Here is a 21,035-nt window from a genome sequence, read left to right as displayed (position 1 = left end):
TATCTATCTATCTATCTATCTATCTATCTATCTATCTATCTATCTATGAGTTCATTGATTCAGTCAGAATTTAAGTATTTGCCTTCAAACTGAGACCATTTCAAGAGTTATGTTCAACGGGTAAGATAGTATTGTTCAAAATATTATCACAAAACTTAACTTTAAAGGTCTAAACAACTGCTTTTATACAGCCTTCAAACACAAACACGTTTAAAAAGTCAGCATGCAGAATCACTGTATAAAAAGAAAACTTTAGGGTGAGAGCTTGTATTTCATTCTACTGTCCTTAAAATAAATGTGAGCCATTATCCAATCAAAGTAACATGCTTTGTGTAAATTACCATCCTCCCATGCTATCGGCAAAGTCAGCTTTCTTCCAGGTTTCAAGTTTCTAAGCCAAGCCATTACACGAAGCTGTGAGAGAGAAACATCCCTGTCCTCCCATCGATCTGTAGAGATCTGCTGTATCACATGGCCTCGCCTGGCTGTCCTCAGACCATACTCTGCTTGTCCATCGCAGCCTAACCCAGCCCTGATCATGCACTTTACACACAACACACAGTTCTGTTTATAGGAAAAACAAAGCAGGGCTAACACAATAAATTAAAGCTTTTGCCAAAATAAAACTGAAATATTGGAATTTAAGCTAAAACCAAGAACAAGAAGTAATAAGTCATGAAGCAGAGATGTCAAATGAATCAACGCAGGAAAGAAAGCTCTACAGAAACTATAAAGAGGATGATGAAAAGAGGGCTGGCAGGATGAAGAAAGGTTGGAGCCAGAGGAAAATACTTCAGGAGCGTTTGGTACGCAGACGCACAGGTCCACAGCAGTACACTACAAAAAAGAAAAGAAAAAGATGAGATTTATAATGACCAAATCACAAAACCACCACATGGCAAAGGTGGGGGAAAAGAGAACACAAGTAAAAATATAAACATTTGGTCATGTGGGAGGACAACACAGAAAACATACCCAGGATGCCACTCAACAGTCTCTTATATTATTCATGTAAATTACTGGGATGTATTGTTCATACGCAGCGCAAAACATTCTCCAAGGGATTGATGTTTGACCCCAGTCTTGACAGTTTCAACCCTAAAGATCTAAATGTTTGACATGACATATGAAGCTCTTTGACCTTAGATAGACCCAGTTTGACCTTTGAACTAAGCTGTCCCAGTCAACAAAGGAGAGACTAACAACTAGGGTTGTACAAGCTGGTCAAATAAAAAAATATAATAGTCCCTCAATACTTTGCGGTTCAACATTTGCAAACTCACTTTTTCACTGGTTTTCAAGGTAGGTAAGATTGTACAAGACATACGATTGTCAACTTTATTATTACTTACATGATTGGGACAATATGAGATAAAAGTTAACAGGAGCGGAAGGGAGCAGAAAACAACCAATAGGAAGGGTTTATAAAGCCTTAAAATATTTATGAATACTAAAATAAACATAGCGTTCCTACTTCACAGTTTTTCACCTATCACGGGTGTGTGTGGAACGTAACCCCCACGGTAATCGAGGGACCACTATAATTGTAAGTCAGGAGAGAAGTTTCTCTGAATTTAAATAAATAAAATGAAAGACAGCTATAGTTCAACTATAAATATCTACAGAGGACACATTTCCTCACATTTTCATGTGATTATTTGGGTTTATATCGTTAATAAGATCAACTGGAGAGGAGGAAAGGCATAGAACAGAAAAAGTGACCTCCCTGGTCAGGAAACAAACAGGTTTGGGTTACAATGATTAATCTGTGTTTCCTGGATTAAGGACAAAAGAAGCAGACAGGAAGACTCTGATAGTCAAGCTTAAAAACCAAGATTGTAACACAACTATAACTTTATAATTTAAAGATTTTATCTTTGTTATTTGCTGGTTACAAAAGTCAGAATTGGTATGAAAAGAACCATGATCCCAGTTAATCAAACCATGTTGGTTGTTGACAGTTTTACAATTCTGGCTCATATGATACGTATAAAAACAAAGACAGGGCACATTATCATCAACAAACTATTATACAGCAATCTATAGCAATGGTACAGAAAAGGAAAGGCCTTGTAGAAATTTTGACTTTGTTTTGTGACCTTGACCTTGGAGCTGGGGTGATGAAAAGTGTACGCCACACTGCGTCTAGTGATGATGCACATGTGTATCGTGTCATTAAATTAATTCATTAAATAACTGAAGTTATGACTCAGACAAGAGAAAGTTTACAGAAGTATGGAGACAAATAAGTTTGTCTTTCGACAGGTGTAAATTTAAAATAAAAAAAACAAACGATTGTGAATCAGAAGGTTTGGTTAGTTTTTGTTCTCTGGATATCCAGATTGACAACAGAAACAAAACACCACCAAATATGTAGCCAAAGGTAAACAACGAGAATTATATTAAAACCAAACTGTTTGTTAAAGTAATAAAGATTCTGAACAAGGTTCAATTATTCCATCTCTTGTGTTCCGAATTATAAGCGTTACAGTGATTTGTTCGTATGAAACAATTAATCACGAACATTTTACAAGTTAGAAAGTATGACAGAATTGAAGAGCACCTGCAATTTAACATATGGAACAAAACAGTTCTAACAGATCAGTCTAATGGCTGATCTCTATCAGTTATAATGTGCATGTGGATATGTAGTAGCAGATTATTGAGATTAACATTTAATTTCATAAAAGCAATTCCTGAGACTCACATATTAATTTAATCAAGTGCAGCCCCAGGCCAAAACTGACTGATTTATTAACAGATTCATGCAGCATCTTTCCTGTTTTAACCACAAAAAACATGTTTATAATGATAAAACCCAAGAAGCTCTTTAAATATTATTACTTTCATTAAATTAATTTGAGTTTTACACATTATTATGTCATCACTTTCTCTTTTATAGGTACTTAATTGGCTGTTATTGACAGAACCATTACATTTGCAATGAGTTATTCCTGCCTAAGGAACTAATAACAATTTAAATTATTCTAGTAAATATACTGTCTAATGGGAACAAAAGCAGCCAACGTGTATAAGGACAAGTGGTGAGGTACCACAGAGAATAATTAATATAATATATAATAATTGATATCAGCATCAAGGTTCTCAGTCAGAAGAGGCTGTCAAGGCACAACTTTATGTCCTTACTCTGTTGTTGGTGAGGAAGGAACAGAAAAACAAATGACTGAAATACAAATCGGATTCCAAAAAAGTTGGGACACTAAACAAATTGTGAAAAAAACTGAATGCAATGATGTGGAGATGGCAAATGTCAATATTTTATTCGTAATATAACATAGATGACAGATCAAAAGTTTAATCTGAGTAAATGTAACATTTTAAAGGAAAAATATGTTGATTCAAAATTTCACAGTGTCAACAAATCCCAAAAAAGTTGGGACAAGTAGCAATAAGTGGCTGGAAAAAGGAAATTGAGCATATAACAAACAGCTGGAAGACCAATTAACACTAATTAGGTCAATTGACAACATGATTGGGTATAAAAAGAGCTTCTCAGAGTGTCAGTGTCTCTCAGAAGCCAAGATGGTAAAAGGATCATCAATTCCACCATTGTTGCGCAGAAAGATAGTGCAACAAAACCAGAATGGTGTTACCCAGCGTAAAATAGCAAAGACTTTTAAGTTATCATCATCAACCGTGCATAACATCATCAAAAGATTCAGAGAATCTGGAACAATCGCTGTGCGTAAGGGTCAAGACTGTAAAACTCTACTGGATGCTCGTGATCTCCGGGCCCTTAAACGTCACTGCACCTCAAACAGGAATGCCACTGTCAAGGAAATAACAGAATGGGCTCAGGAATACTTCCAGAAAGCATTGTCAGTGAACACAATCCACCGTGCCATCTGCCGTTGCCAGCTGAAACTCTACAATGCAAAGAGGAAGCCATTTCTAAGCAAGCTCCACAAGCTCAGACGTTTGCACTGGGCCAGGGTCATTTAAAATGGAGTGTGGCAAAATGGAAGACTGTACTGTGGTCAGATGAGTCATGATTTGAAGTTCTTTATGGAACACTGGGACGCCATGTCATCCGGACCAAAGAGGACAAGGATAGCCCAAGTTGTTATCAACGCTCCGTTCAGAAGCCTGCATCACTGATGGTATGGGGTTGCATGAGCGCTTGTGGCATGGGCAGCTTGCATGTCTGGAAAGGCACCATTAATGCAGAGAACTATGTTCAGGTTCTAGAACAACATATGCTCCCATCTAGACGTCATCTCTTTCAGGGAAGACCCTGCATTTTTCCAACACGATAATGCCAGACCACATTCTGCAGCAATCACAACATCATGGCTACGTAGGAGAAGGATCCGGGTACTGAAATGGCCAGCCTGCAGTCCAGATCTTTCACCTATAGAGAACATTTGGCGCATCATAAAGAGGAAGGTGCGACAAAGAAGGCCCAAGACGATTGAACAGTTAGAGGCCTGTATTAGACATGAATGGGAGAGCATTCCTATTTCTAAACTTGAGAAACTGGTCTCCTCTGTCCCCAGACGTCTGTTGAGTGTTGTAAGAAGAAGGGGGGATGCCACACAGTGGTAAAAATGGACTTGTCCCAACTTTTTGGGGATTTGTTGATGCCATGAAATTTGGAAACAACAGATTTTTCCCTTAAAATGATACATTCTCTCAGTTTAAACTTTTGATCTGTGATTTGTGTTCTATTCTGAATAAAATATTAGATGTTGGCACCTCCACATCATTGCATTCAGTTTTTATTCACAATTTGTTTAGTGTCCCAACTTTTTTGGAATCCGGTTTGTATTAAACAACCCTACTGTAGTCATAAGAAAACTTTTTGCAAAATATAGACAATGTTCTAACTTAAAATAAATCTAAAAAAAATCTATCTGACAAATTTTGGTCTCAACTTTCACAAGCAGAATGCAACAACACTGGACTGCATGTTTGAAGTGAAATTGTGTTTAACGATGTGCGTATCAGTGTTTATTGTCCGTTATATTTTGCTCCTGGTGGAAGAACTGCTCATCGCCTCTTAATTATTGATTAGTCTCTTTAGAATGATTTGTTCATTTAGCTTTGTAAAAATCTAGTAGAGCGCTGTGTGAATGGGTAAATGAGGGCACAGATTGTAGTGTAAAGTGCTTTGAGTGTCTTGACAAGATAGAAAGGCGCTATATAAGTACAGTCCATTTACCATCTTAAAGGGACATCCCACTTGTTGAAACAAAAGATCTTATTTGATAAACCATAATTTCAGATATAAAAACGAGACTGACGAATACAGTAGGCTGTTTAGTTTTGATATATAAAAAAATACTGACACACAGATGTTGCCATTTTATTTTCACTGACATGCATTCTGGATAAATTATGTAGTCAGGTTGCTCTGGTGCGAGCTCAACTCAGCTTAAATGTTAATTTGGGGCATTATCTGACATTCAGACCTTTAACTTAAACCTGAGTGCATTGACAGAGAGGAGAATGGAAAAATGACTCAGCTTTTGTTTGTTCCAGAACTAATACCATTAGCTCCAGATATATATGGCATTATCTAATGCCATATATATATGCTAATAGCATTAGCGCCACTGATCATATGTATGACGTTATCTCTGGAGCTAATAGCATTAGCACCACAGCTAATATATATTTAACCCCAGACCTAATAGCATTTAATCCAAAGCTAATATATATTTAGAGTGTTAGATCCAGAACTAATAAATTAAACATCACGAGTTGATCATGTTTGATTGCTTCAAACCATATATTGTGTATAAGGATTAATACAAAATATAACTTTATGGTCTGATGTTACAACAGTTTAGCCTTGTTTCCTTGTGTTTTAGCCTCCACTACAGGTGATGTACATCATCGGCCCAAAATGCATTGGGTCGGTAAAATAATGGCAATGTACTTTGGTGAAAAAATTTAATAGAATTATATAATAGAGTGTAGAGTAATAGAGTTTGTAGAGTGTCCCAAAGCAAATAAACATTTCACTGAAAGCTCCATCTCCAACTTTTACCATGGTCAGGTTGTAGAGGCAACAAATCCAGGAGAAAAATCCAGACAGAGAGGAAAACATAATCCCTCCAGGAGTTATAAGTTTGCCCTGTGTGTCACCATTTGTTAGAATAAGACCCATTGAGGTAGAATGTGTGAGGAGCTCAAATATAACTGAAAGGTTTTATCAACGTAAGAAAACAAAAACAAAGCTGATATGAAAGCAAAAACCCTTCCGGAGCAGGAAATAAGAGACCCAAGGGCAAATGGAACATGGCATGAAGCACAAACTATGACAGAGTGAAAGTTGAGGTGAAGCTGAGAAATGATGAAGACAGATGCTGATGAACTGAGAGGCTGCAGCTGCGACTGAGGAAACAGGGGACAGGTGTAGATGGGCGTGGCAGACTGATTGGAAAAGTACTGCCTGGGGGAGACTGTTGGTGGCACGGAGGAACTGAACAGAACACGAGGAATAATCAACAAGAAACAAGGAGTAAGAACACAATAAAAAACATCAAATAAAATACTAAAACACAAACATAAACAACAAAAACTCAGGATCCTGACACCGGGGTCTCTTCCCAGTAGGAAGTGCCCAAAAACCCTTCAAAGGGAGGCGTCCTAATCAGTTGCTCGAACCACATCAACTGACTCCTTTCTATGCAGAGGAGCAGCAGCTCTACTCCGAGCTCCTCACGAATAACGGAACTCCTCCTCCTATTGCTAAGACTGAGTCCAGCCACCCTGCAAAGGAAATACATTTCACCCACCTGTATCTTGGATCTTGTTCTTTTTGTCATGATCCAGACCTCATGACCACAGGTGAGGGTTGGAATTTAGACCAGAAAATCTAGAGCTTTGACATTTAACTAAATTTTTTCTTCACCCCAAACCAAAGCAAAGCCCTCATTATTGAGAACAAAGCCCCGATCCATTTCCCTCTCCATCCTACCATCACTCAGGAACAAGACGCCCAGATATTTAAACTCCTCCACTAATGGAAAAGACTCCCTCCTCACCCAGAGGGAACATTTCACCCGTTTCTGGTTGAAAACCATGGCCTCAGACTTTTCACTTTATATTTTTGCTATTGTAGTGTAACTGGGACCCTGTGTACATAATTTTGTTCCACCCCATGTACCACATGTGGTGAAATGACAATAAACCTACTTGAACTTGAGGAGCTGACTCATTTCAGCTGCATCACAATGGGCTGCCAACTGCCCCATTGCACATTGACGGTCTTGACCCAAAAACATCAACAGAATCACATCATCACCACAAAAAGGAGAGATAAGGCCTAAATGTTTTCAAACTAGACAGCCTCCTCTACACAACTGCACCTTAGGATCCTGTTCATCAACACCAAAAACAGAATCCAAGAAAATAAACAGTTCTGGTGGAGTTCAACCTGGACTGAGAATGAGCTCGACTTTGTGTCAAGAATGCGGACACAGCTCCTGCTCTGGTTCTACAGAGACTGAATACCCCTTAACAACAACCCAGGTACCCCATATTCCTGCAGCACCCCCCCCCCCCCCCACACACACACACACACACAGAATACATCAGGGAACAGGGTCACAAGCCATTTTCTGGTTTACAAAACACATGTAGACTGGACTGTCAAACTGTTGTGACTCCCTTAGCCAAACTGCAAGCGTGAAAATCTGGTCTTATAATAATAACTTTATTTATAAAGTCCTTTAAAACAAGTACAGCTGCAAAGAAGTGCTGTACATGTAAAATCAAGAACAATTAAAACACTCTAGAGTAAAGCTTCTCAGAGTAGCTGAGACTTGTCATCCCTTGATAGTTGAAACACACCCACCGGTCCTCCTTTTAAAAAATGTAACACAATAAACCAGTCGGCCACTCTGTAAGCATTGCCCCAGTCCTTCATGCAACATTGGAGAGACATGTTGACCATGACAACCCCACAATGTCCGGAGCCTTCAGCATCTCTGGACAGATCTTGTCCACCTCTGGCACTCTGCCACCAAGGAGCTTTTTCCACTACCTCTGTGACCTTTGCCGTGGCAATGAACTCCTCTTACCCCGAGTTCAAAGACTCTGCCTCCTTAAAAGTGGACAAAGTGGCTGGATTAAGGGGATCTTTAAAGTTCTCCTTTCACCACTCAATAATATCCCCAGTCCAGGTCAGCAGCTCCCCACCATAATCAACTGCCGCCTGGAATGAGGCCCGTTTTCCTTTCCTTTAACGGTTTGCCAGAACCGCCTCAAGTCCAAGCAATAGTCCTACTCCATGGTATCTACAAATACCTCCCATGCCTGAGTTTTTGCATTCCCAAGCACTTTTTGCCACCCTATACCCGTCAGCTGCTTCTGGAGTCCTCCAGGACAGTCAACTCATCAATGCCTTCCTCTCCAGCTCAACGGTTTCCGTCACTGATAATGTCCAACAGCAGGTCCTTTAATTGTTGCCAAAAATGGTACCATACCATTACCATACCATACCATTTTATTTATAGAGCACTTAAAACAGCGACAAGGCCAACCAAAGTGCTGTACAGGCAGAACAACAGGTAACGCACAAAGCAAAATACAAAATTAAGTAAATCAGAATATAGACATAAAAACGATGCAGATAATGACAACAAACCAGTGTGGAGCATACAGGATCAACAACAAACCAGTGTGGAGCATACAGGATCAAAACACAGATCATCTGATGTTGAAAGCCATTGAATAGTAGTGGGTTTTTAAACAGGACTTGAAAACCGAGAGGGATCCTGTTCATCAACACCAAAAACAGAAACCGAGAAAAGAAACAGTTCTGGTGGAGTTCAACCTGGACTGAGAATGATCCATTGACATTCAGGCTCCTGGAAGATACTGCAATAGAGGTTTTGAACATGGCCCATGTGGATTCTATGTCCTAGATCTTCCTCATGACATGTCAGGACACTGGTAGGATCCTATCACAAATAGTTTTTAACAAAATATGATAAAAAAAAAAAAAATCCAAGCAATAAAACAAAAGTATTCAGTTCATGCAGCACTGTCAGGTTAGACAGAAAGGGAAACTTCTGGGTTTATAAATGTATGAATAAAGTTGAAACTTACATCCTGTCTATTAATCTAGTCTTCTAATACTTTGACCTCTATTATTCACCTTCTTCGTTAAAGTCCTCTAGCATCTCATTTTCTTCTTCACTGCCCTGTCTTCCCCTCTGAAAAACCTACCAACGCTGTTTTTTTCTGCCACTCCATCTGCATCTTTTTTGAAGTCTGTGAATCTCATCTTTCCCTTCATCAGACACACCATCACTCTGCTCACTTAGAGAATATTCTGGGTTATGCTATGTGAAAGTCAATCTAAGAGCATCTGAATGTCAAATAAAAAACTGTGCCGGATTTATTTACCTGTGAATTTGCTAGAATTTGTGTTTGCATGCATATGAAAGCGATGAAAAGCAAAGAACAAGAAGTAAGGCGAGGAAAGTGATAAAACTTCAGGTTGATAAGCCTAAGTGAAAAACAAAAGCTTGATTGTCTCAAACTGTGATGAAAAACCAGCTCCGCTAGTTTCTGTCTTTCAAACATGAACAAGCTCTCTTTCTTTAAGAGGTCGTCACTCCTGACAGGTAGAGTCAGATGTTGCTGCAGAGTGACAGCTTAGCTCTGCAGGGCAGACAGGGAGGAAACCTCTACGGGCAGTGTGCCACTGTTTTACTGCCTCATCACTGTCAGGAGCTCAGGGATAAACTGAAGGGATTAGTTTCCTCCTCCATGATACGCCTGTTTGTCAATCTAGCTTTAATTCAGATCATGACAAATAAAGACCAAGAACTGCCATGACAAAACAAAAGAACAGGTGGGTATTAAAGTTAAAATAATTTGAATATTATGTAGGAGTACATAGGGTGGCACGGTGGCTCAGTTGGTAGAGCTGCTGCCTCTCAGTGAGAAGGTTACTGGATCAAATCCCGTCTGGGAGTCTATCTGGGTGGAATTTGCATGTTCTCTCCGTGCATGCGTGGGTTTTCTCTGGGTACTCTGGTTTCCTCCCACAGACCAAAAACATGCATGTTAGGCTGATTGGTAACTCTAAATTGTCCCTAGGTGAGAGAGAGAGTGAATGATTGTTTGTCTCGTTTGTCTCCATGTGTCCCTGTGATGGACTGGAGACCTGTTTAGGGTGTACCCCACTTTTTGCACAGTGACTCCTGGATATGGACACCAGTGACCCCTTTGACCCAGAAAAGGAAAAAGCGTGTGTGTGTGTGTGTCTGAACGTACAGATGGAGTATAACAGAATACGTCCGCTTTTCGACTTGAGTAAAAATATTGAACCAAACATGAAAGAATACATTGAGCCTGTCCAGATGAACTCAGTGATAAAAACCCAACGTTCACCCATCAAGCTGTTCTATGAGTGGACTTATTTGTTCTTACTTAATGTCTTGGAGATGTTGTGGTCTCTCTGTGCTTGAAATTTTATGATTAAAAATCTACTTTTTACACTGTTTTCCAGACATACCTGTAAACTCAAGTATTTAAATACTTTGTTTTCATAAAGCCTTACAGATATTTACCCATTCCGCTGTGACGACTGTTCTCCACTTCATCCAGCCTCAGGTTCAGAGCCAGCTCCATGTCTGAACTAGAACTTCGGTCTGAATGCATGTCTTCATTTTTTGGGCCAGGTAAGTTGCTCGGCTCTTTTGTTGTGGGCTGGACCTGCACAGAGCTGCTTGCTGTGCTGCTAGTGCTGTTGGGGGACCCGGCCCGCTCGAGGTCCACATCGGAGTCGCTGAGGCTGCGGCTGAGCTCCGAGCTGGAATCCTGCACGGCCAGGCTGTCTGTGGTGCTGTCGCTCAGGGATGGAGAGCTGGGAGCTGGGGTGATGTTGCATGGTGGTGGAGGCTGAACGGTTCTTCTCCGGGGAGATGGTTTAACTGTTTGTGCGACGACTGAAGCATCAGAGATCGTGGTTGACGGTGCCACCTTGTTGCGTTGGGCTGGGGTGGGAATTTGATCGGGAGAAGGAGCAGCAGGTGCTGAAGAGTCGTCGGAGTCCTGAGAAATGGAGGATGGAGTGGGAGGAGGAGCCGGAGCCTTTCTCTTCCTTTGGCTTTCTGATGTGAGGCCCATCTGATGAAATATGTTGAAGACAAAAGTTAATTTATATGAGCACCTTGTATACGTGTACTGTAATAATAAACTATTCAGTAAATTCAGATGGCTGCACTAAAATAAAGTTTACTGTGAAGCAATCAAACAGAGTTTTGGCTGTGTCCTCAACCAGAGAGGTTTGGACACGTCCAGAGGAGGGACAGTGGGTATATTGGTAGAAGGATGTTAGAAATGCAGCTGCCAGGAAAAAGACAAAGAGGAGATCTATGGATGCAGTTAGAGAGGACATGGAGGTAGTTGGAGTGAGGACAGAGGATGCAGAGGACAGAGTGAGATGGAGGAGGATGACTTGCTGTGGAGACTCCTGAAGAGAGAAAAGCTGAAAAAAGAAGTAGTAGTGAAGTAAGCAAACAGAGTGTGCCCTGACAGATATATTTGGCCCATCAGAACGTCAACAGTTCTTTTACATTTTTCTGAAAAGGAGGCATATACCGTCTGCCAGCGAGTACTTTCATGTGATGCTGTAGTACTGTGACAGAACACCTGTAGTATATATGCATTTTACTGTAGTATTTCCCATGGTTGAGGAAATCAATCTTTATTTATGTTTAATACTATTGGACAGATTTTCTTTATACCCTGAACAATCCTGACATCAGGCATGTGACTGCTCTCTTATTAGTAACGCAAAGATAAACTAGAGAAATGTCCTTTCCTGTGAAAATGCTTGTTGCCGAATGACTGAAAGCTGCGGAAGAAGCTGTAACCAGCTGAAAAGTTTAATCTCTAAACCGGTCATATGAGTTGAATCCGAACAGCTGACATTTGCTGAAAGCAGAAGCAGAATAATGTGAATGGGCAGAGAGATGTTCGTGCTGCTGTTGTTCGGTGTATTGTTTAACATTATAAGTGTTTAGCGTAGATTGAGATCTTTCAGCGTACAGTTTGGTGTTTGTTTAGCGTATATCTTAGTTTATATCTTGGATCCTTATTTACGGTTTCTTTTCACATTTTATATTTTTGCTATTGTTGGATGCAACTGGGACCCAGAGTGCATAATTTCGTTCTACCTCATGTACCATACGTGATGCAAATGACAATAGAGAACCTTGACCTTGAGAAACTGAATTAGAAAAAAATCTGAAACGTCAACAACTTTAATAAGAAAGCAACTGAAATTAGAACCAAAAAAAAAAAAAAGAGAAGAAGATGATGAGAATATCCTGATGCTGCTCAATAATCCAGGTAGAAAAATCTAACAACGTTAAAGTCAGGTCCTCTTGACGGATTAAAAAAATAAAATAAAAAAAATAAAAAATATATACTTTTTTTTAATTGGTCCAGAGATGACCTGACTTAACTTTGTTAGCTGTAAAGAAGCTAAATGTAGCATTTTTTTTTTTTTAAAGAATCACAAAATGTGGAAATTAGCAACAAAAATGAGCAGAAAAATACCTAAAAGGTAGCTGAAACAGCAGAAAGAAGCTAAAAAACAAAACAAAAACAAAAAAAAAAACTGAAAAAAGCTGAACCAGAACCAAAGTTGAAATGAGCAGTAAAGGCCATAAAGGTTTTGAAGGATGTAAAGAGAGCTCCATTCTTTTCCAAAGAGAAAAACATGTCCGACAAAGCTAAATATTTAAACAAGCAGAAATTGCACAAATGCCAAACGTCAAAGCAGGAATGTCCTGAATGAGCTGAATATCTTCATTTCTAGATTGAATTCAATTCAATTTAAAAATACTTTATTAATCCCAAAGGGAAATTATTTGTTGTTGTAACTTATCCTCATTTCATTAAGAGATGTTATAGATGCTGATGGCTGTAGGCAGGAAGGATCTCTTGTAAAGGTCCATCCCTCAGTGGATCCTAAGAAACTGGCTGCAGATACCGTCCAATCCGTCCACTCAGACTCTGCTGGCCTTTCGGTTCCCCTGAGCTGTAGGACCGCCCGAATGTCGGGCAGAACTCCTCCCAGAGCGATGGTTACTCTTCCCAGCAGTCTGACAAGCTCCTTGTCACTGCAGACAGCCAACTGTAGGTGCCGAGGGACGATCCTGTCCTTCCACTGCCATGAGCCGTGTTTCCTGCTAGTTCCAGGATCTCATGGTCAGGCACTCGAGCACAGCTGGCAGGTTGATGAGAATGCATCCACAGAACATCCTTTTCAACTCATTTAAGATTTGTGGCTGTAGTTGAGATATTATTTGAGCTTTTGAGATGTTAATCAGCTGCTGTTGGTTGTAGAAAACTGTCTTGTTGCCATGGTTGTGCATCGTAACAAATGTCCAAAACTAAAAAAGTTTCAGTAAAAATCCTTCCAGCTGCACAGCATCCGATACCAGAGGAAACAATCATCCAAAAAAATGTGATTTACATCTAGATAAAGAGGAATTAAAGTTTCCAAAAGCAAAATCTCAGAACAAAAGTAACAGAGCTGCTCCAACATGCAGCCACCTTGAGTGGCGCAATTCTAGAATTTTTATGAATTGCTGAAATAAAAATAAATAAATAAAGCAAAAACTGAGGAACAAGTTAAGTACTGAAAACGTACAGAAGAAAAACGGACGTGAACAGTGGGAATGATTCAGAAACATTCACACTGTTATTGCACTTAGCACTAAAATATTTTCCCCATTCTCAGCTCAGTTCAAACGATACAAGACACATAAAAACATTAACATAATTGTCAAATTGATTTAAAATAAAAAAAAATAAACAAACAAACAAAAAAGGACCATTTTACAAAGTTAAGTCAGGTCCTCTGGATGGTTTGCTTTGGATGGATGGATGAAAAAGAAACTGTCCAGAAGACCTGACTTAACTTTGCTAGATTTTTCTACCTGGATTATTGAGCATGAATCAGGATATTAATTCACTTTGAATGACTCCTCATATCCTCTTTTACTTCACTTGTCTCTCAGTGAACCTCAGCGGAGGACATACCCTGACTGTACGCAGCGTTGCAGTCATTGAGGGAAGAAAAGGGTCGGGCCACCTCATCCTTCTAAAGGCACGCTGGGTTCATACACAAACTCGATGAACTCACTGCATGGCATGCTATAGAATCCTAAACGGCCCCCCAACAGCCTGCCTCTCTTCACAGCTCTTCTGTTTTTCCATCCCTCTCGCTTTCATACTATACTGTATACACAGAAACACAAAAACAGTGGAAGTGGGCCGGAGTTGAGCTGAGGTGGATAGCAGACCTGCCAGTGAAGATGGACGTGTGTCTGCGTCGTGCACGGCTGTGTATTTATTTATCTGTGCATTTGTAGGTTTGTGCTCCCTTCAGAGTTAAACTTTGCTGTGAAACAAAATCTCCAGCAGCTACAGCACACAGGAAAATGCACACGGATATTATTTCTCAACATAAAACTACATTGACTGGAGATGGAGTGTAGATGAGCTCCTCAGGATGAATATCTGCTGCTCTCTGAGGCGAACAAGAAGAAGAATGGAAACGCAGCATGTACTCAAGGTACTGCACAATCTTAGATTACATGAGAGCACGTTAAAACTCAAAATATACAGTAAGTTAAATGTTAGGTGTACTTAATGTAAAACATAATTCAGTAGTAGTATTATTACAGGCAGTATTTAGAGTTTTCAAATGTTACCACACTGTTTTTGTCAGGGTTTGAAGCCTTGAATGAATACTTCTGGTATTTTGGAGCTGGGTTTGTCTGGAAGGGTGGCACGGTGGGTCAGATAGCTGTTGCTTCTCAGTGAGGAAGATGCCAAATTGAATCCCATTTGGGGACCTTTCTGGGTGGAGTTTGCATGTTCTCTTCGTGCATGCGTGGGTTTTCTCCGGGTACTCCAGTTTCGTCCCACAGACGAAAAACATGTATGTTAGACTGATTGGTAACTCTAAATTGTCCCTAGGTGTGAGTGAGAGAGTGAATGGTTGTTTGTCTCTATGTGTCCCAGTGGTGGACTGGAGACCTGTCCAGGGTTACCCCACCTCATGCACAGTGATGACTGGATATGAGCACCAGCGACCCCCTGACCCATAAAGGAAGAAGCAGGTAAAGATGAGGGATGGATGAATGGGTGGTTTGTCTGGAAGGTAATGAACAAACCATTGTTTACATGTTGTAGAGAACTTTCTAAATGTCAGTTTTGAGAAATAGAATTTTATTCTGACCAGACTGACAAGCCCCGTCTATACGGGGACAAAACAAAAGTAGACTCCTAAAATAACTTCAGTCTCAGAAAATTTATAGCTTTTGGTTAAAGAACAACTTTAAATGTTTATCCAGAACAATCAGTTACGTAGTACAATTTTTCTGATTGAAATATTTGGACTTTCAATCTAGAAAAACTCTATGCTGGACTGAAAGTGCAACAGCTAGGTAGCAAATACCCAAATAATTAAATGCAAATCAATATGTAGTGCAAAACTGACAGCAATGAGATCAGAGTTATTTAAGAGAGCAGGAATCTATTTTGGTCTTGCTCAGAACTAGCCATTATGTAGGGAATTTTTGGTCAAAGTTTATGGATGTTTTTAAACTACTATGGCTGAGAATGTTAACTCTGCCCATGAACCATATGTTTGGGTTAATAGAAAGGTGAATGAGAGTGAGGCTGCAGCATGCAGCTGGCACTCCACAGATGCCTCCGAGTCTGTGAGTTCGGCTGAACTGATAAACATATAAAAACAAACTTTGCACAGTGCCCGTGGCAGATTCTTGTGACTGGGCTTCAGACGTGTACTTTGTGTGTATCTGTGTAACTTGTCCTGAATATCTGTCCTTGCAAGAAAAACACCGGTTAACAATCTTCTCCTGCCATTGAGCGTAGCTCCTTTTGAGTAAATAAGAAAGCGAGAATATTTTTGTCCAACACCATTAGCTCATCAATCTGAATCAATCTGGTCACAGTTGAACTTTGTTTTAATGGAGTCAGTGATTCAGTAAAAATAATATTGTTCAGAACCTTCCCACAGAACAGCTAGAAGAAATCAAAATATTTTATTTGAGTGAACCGGTTCACTCTAGTGATGTCACATCACCCATAATGGTATTGGTTTTGGGCCCAATACCAGCCTCAAGTACTTGTACTCATAGAAACACCCGATACTTCAAACTGATAAGTTTTATACTGACATAATTTCCTCTCCCACTTCGCATTTAACCAAGGACAAAACCAAAAAAATGTTTTTAGCTTAGAGATATTTAAAGTAAAACACATGTGATGTTCTGACAACAGACTCTAAGCTGTGTTTTTAATAAAATAAGTGTTTCTGCAGTCATTGATTAAGTCCCTACTCACTAACTACTCAGGATCAGTACTCAGTATTAGCAAGTACCCAAACTGAAGTCTGAAGGAAACTATCAGGACACTTTTAGTTCACTCTAAATAGTTTTACAATTTATAAGACAGAACAAAAAAAATCAAGATCCAAACACAAGAAGTCATGAGTCTTTTTCAGTTGAACCTGAGTGATGGGGAAAATACAGTGAAGAAGCTGTACTGGTGCTTATTCTGAATGTCTAAAGGATGAAGAGAGTAAAGGAAACTACATACATGTACATACTGTACATGTAAGAGCTAGTCGGATCATAGAAACACACCATGCAGGACACAATGTGGCCAGTTCAACCTTTAAATACAGCAACCAGGAAATGGTCCACATTAACAGAACTGCTCTTGTATTAGTAAAAATCTAACTCTGGACAAGCTGGTTTGTTCAAATTTTCCACATCATGATTATGAGGCCAAGGGCCCCACGTTGAGGCATATTGATCAGATAAGGCCACCCAGGAAGGATCCAACCTGACGGTGGAACCATTCATCTGTTCTGAAGGACGCTTTACGGGTCAGGCCCTTTGTCACAGGGCAGCATTACAGTTCTGATGTGGAATGTGAAATGGGAGTACGAAAGAAAAGAGGGTGACTGTGTATGTGTGTGTGCGTGCTCAGGCTTGTCAACATGCATGAGCTTATTTACAAATGCTTCTGTGAGTGCAAATGTGCGTGCATGTGCACGTCATCTGTAATAATAGCAGCTGAACTGTGTCAACACTGACGACACTGAGGGGGTAAACACCCTACAGTTGTCAAGTGTTATTGTGTGAGTGTTATAATGAAGATGTGTGTGCGTAAGTGAGTGTTTTAATGAAGGAGTGTGTGCATGTGTGAGGGTGGAAGCTGGAGGAGACACAGTCAGACCCCGGTCCTGTTGCTGCAGTCTTTGTTTTGGCCTCTTCCCCACTGGTGTTTAATGCTATTTTGACCTCTTTAATTTTATCTATAGGTAGAGGTAAATGAGGTTCTAACAATAAATGTAGATTGATTCAAATCAGAGTGGATGGATTAGCAAATTTATCTCATTGTAAAAAAACAAACACAATCTCTTAAAAGGTCAGCTGAGTTTTTTTTGTTTTTTTACTGCCAAAGACAGAGTTGTTGATGCCAACAATATTCTATAAACATTAGCATCTCCGTCAGTTTCACAGTACCAGGTTGTGTACCAGTACATGGAACTGAGTGTTTTGTAAACACAAATACCAACAGCAGCGGCAGCTGGCTGTAGCACTTCTCGTGCATCCAGGAACAGTTCCAGCACAAATGCCATCTTTCTCCTGGAAACCTCTCCTGGAATGATTGTGAAATGATGATGTAAAGGTTTGTAAAATTCTCATGAAACATTGACATTTTTGCGACAGGAGTTGTTTAAAGATGGCAGCATTCCACTTTGGACTTGATTCTGCTCTGATTACCCATTAGTTCATCAGTTTGGACAGAACTGAAATCTGTTTCTACAAACAGACTTCTTTCGACTCGTTTGGCCATGACTGCCTCAAACGAGACGGCAAGGGAGAAGGCGGACTACAGAAACCAGCTTATTACCATCAAACTGGTTGACCCACTATGAGGTGTTATTTTTAAGACAAGAGTTTGTTGCAGCTCCTCGGACTGATGAAGTTTTTTGGATGAAAGATGAAACATTTCAACAACAACAATAAAACTGTCCAGAGTACCTGACAACTTTGCTGGATTTTTCTACCTGGATTATTGAGCATGTATCTGGATACTTCTTAAACCTTCTTATTTTGTGTTTCATGTTGGTGAATACATGTCTTCTCTTATATGAAAAGCTCTTTATACTCTGTTACAAAATTCCTGTCTTCTAACATAAAAATTAATTAGTTCAGGCAGAACTGACGTAAATACTGCACCATGCTGAAATCTGTGGGAAAAAATGTTTGAGTCTCCCCAAACATTTTTTCTTGTACAGCCAATGACTGACAGTTCCATTGACAATACAAAGCTCTTGATTACACTATGTATAAAGACTAAAACCACAAACCTGTGTAGACGTTTTACGACACACTCACCTCCTTTACATTTACGGATAAAACAGGAAATGTAAAAGACACACCGACCCTACAAAAGCGAGGACACCTGCCGTTTTCAGCTGCAGTACAACAACAACAAAAAGAGCTCTACACGAATAGTGAATGAAGAGAAACGTGTAGACAAACTGCTGCCTGTTGGCTTTGGCACCTGTGGCTGTCTTTTCCAGCGCTTCCAGCTGATTCAGACAAAAATGTTTTGTTTCAGCAAAATGTGTATAGTGATATAGACATATAGCAGGTGGGTAAACATCACACATCACAAGCAACAAGGATGTTTTCCTACTTTTTTTGTACTGATGTTATCATCCACTGTTTTGCTTTAACTCAGCCATCCATCCATCATCTGGTTCCGGAGTCAGATCTCAAGGGCAGCAGCTTGAGCAGGGAGGTCCAGACATCTCTTTCCACAGCAGATATTCTTGGAGGACTCCATGTTGTTCCCAGACCAGCTGAGAGATATATACTCTCTAGTGTGACTTGGGTCTTCTCTGGGGTTTCCTCTCAGTTGGACATGTCCGGAAAACCTCTGTAGGGAGACGTCCATGGGCATCCTTACTAGATAGATACCTGGACCACCTCAACTGTCTCTTCTGGGTGTGGAGGAGCAGTGGCTCTACTCTGAATCTCTCCCAGATAACTGAGCTTCTCACCATATCGACATCGCTCCACCCTAGTCCAGATATCCCATAAAGAAAAACTTGTTTGGACGCCTGGATCCATGATCTTGTTCTTTCAGTCACTATCCATAGTTCAGGCCCATAGGTGAGGGTAGGAACATAGACCGACCAGTACCAGGGAGCTTCTCCTTGCTGTTCAGCTCCCTCTTCACCCCAACAGACCGGCACAGTCTACAATACTGCAGAAGCTGCACAGATCAGTCTGTCGATATGTCACTCGCTCCATTCTTCCTTCATTTGTGAATTTAAGCCTGAGATACTTGAACTCCTCCACTTGAGGTAGAACGTCACTCCACTCTTTTCCAACTGAGGACCATGCCTCAGATTTGGAGGTGGTGGTTCTGAGATCAATAGGCAGATAGGTGCAGCATCTGCAGTGAAGCGGGCGCTGTACAGGTCTGTCATGGTGAAGAGAGAGCTGAATCAAAAGGCGAAGCTCTCAATTTATCGATCGATCTACGTTCCTGCCCTCATCTATGGTCATGAGCTTTGGATTGTGACCGAAAGACGAGATCTCGGATACAAGCGGCCAAAATTAGTTTTCTCCGCAGGGTGTCTGGGCTCTCCCTTAGAGATAGGGTGAGAAGCTTGATCATCTGGGAGAGACTCGGAGTAGAGCCGCTGCTTCTCCACGTCAAGAGGAGCCAGTTGAGGTGGCTCGAGCATCTATTTAGGATGCCTCTGGGACACCTCCCTGGTGAGGTGTTCTGGACACGTCCCACTGGGAGGAGACCCAGAGGAAGACCCAGGACACGCTGGAGGGACTATGTTTCTCGGCTGGCCTGGGAACGTCTCGGGATTCCCCCAGAGGAGCTGGACCAAGTGGCTGGGGAGAGAGAAGTCTGGGCCTCCCTACTTAGGCTGCTACCGCCGTGACCCGACCCCAGATAAGCGGAAGAAAATGGATGGATGGATGGATGGTTCTCATCCCAGTTGCAAACAGGCTGCAGTGAGAGCTGGAGATTACGGTACAATGACGTCAACAGGACCTCATCATCTGCAAGTAGCAGAGATGGAATCCTGAGTCCATTGAACTGGATTCCCTCCGCCTCCTGGCTGCACCGAGAAATTCTGTCCATGAAAGTGATTAACAGAATTTGTGACAATGGACAGCCCTGGAGGAGTCTAATTCCCACCCTGAAGGGGTCCGACTGACTGCCGGCAATGAGAACCAAACTCTCGCACCACTTGTATAGTGACCAAACAGTCAGTAGCAATGGGCCCCCAATTTCATTCTCATGGAGAACCTCCCACAGAGTACTTTGAGGAACATAGTTGAATGCCTTCTCCAAGTCCACAAAACACACGTAGACGGGATGGGCAAACTTCCATGGCTCCTCAAGGACCATAGTGGGAGTGAAGAGTTGGTCCACTGTTCCATGACTAGGACAAAACATGCATTGCTCTTCCTGAATCTGAAGTTTGACTATCAATCGGGCTCTCTTATCTAGTACCCCTGAATAGACATTACCGGTGAGGCTAAGGAGAGTGATGCCCATATAACTGGAACAAAATTAGAACAAACCTTCTGGTCCACCTTTTTGATTAAGGGAACCAAAACCTCAGTCTGCCAATCCAGTGGCACTGCCCACAACTTCCATGTGTTGTGGCAAATGTGTACCAACCAGGACAGCCCTGCAACATCCAGAACCTTAAGAAACTCAGGGTAGAGTTTGTCCAACTTCAGAGCTCTGCCACTGCTAAGCTTTTTAAATACCTCAGCCCCCGTTACCAAACCAATCCCTAAGTTTCCCCATTTTATATATATATATATATATATATATATATATATATATATATATATATATATATATATATATATATATATATATATATATATATATATATATATATATATATATATATATATATATATATATATATATATATATAT

The 21,035-nt window shown here is 40.6% G+C and overlaps 1 protein-coding gene across 1 annotated transcript in view; it reads right to left on the bottom strand.

Moving 5' to 3' along the window:
* Positions 1–21,035, bottom strand: part of cobl (cordon-bleu WH2 repeat protein) — a gene marked incomplete in the record, with an annotated part of 51,416 nt that overhangs the window by 7,864 nt on the left and 22,517 nt on the right. Inside the window, 1 exon segment of the mRNA XM_037677267.1 lies at positions 10,554–11,112. Coding sequence (XP_037533195.1) covers positions 10,554–11,112 — 559 coding nt within the window.

This window comes from Nematolebias whitei, chromosome 5, assembly GCF_014905685.2.
Source record: "Nematolebias whitei isolate Nwh7 chromosome 5, NemWhi1, whole genome shotgun sequence".
Lineage (NCBI taxonomy): Eukaryota > Metazoa > Chordata > Actinopteri > Cyprinodontiformes > Rivulidae > Nematolebias > Nematolebias whitei.
This window is presented reverse-complemented; position numbering and strand designations above follow the sequence as displayed.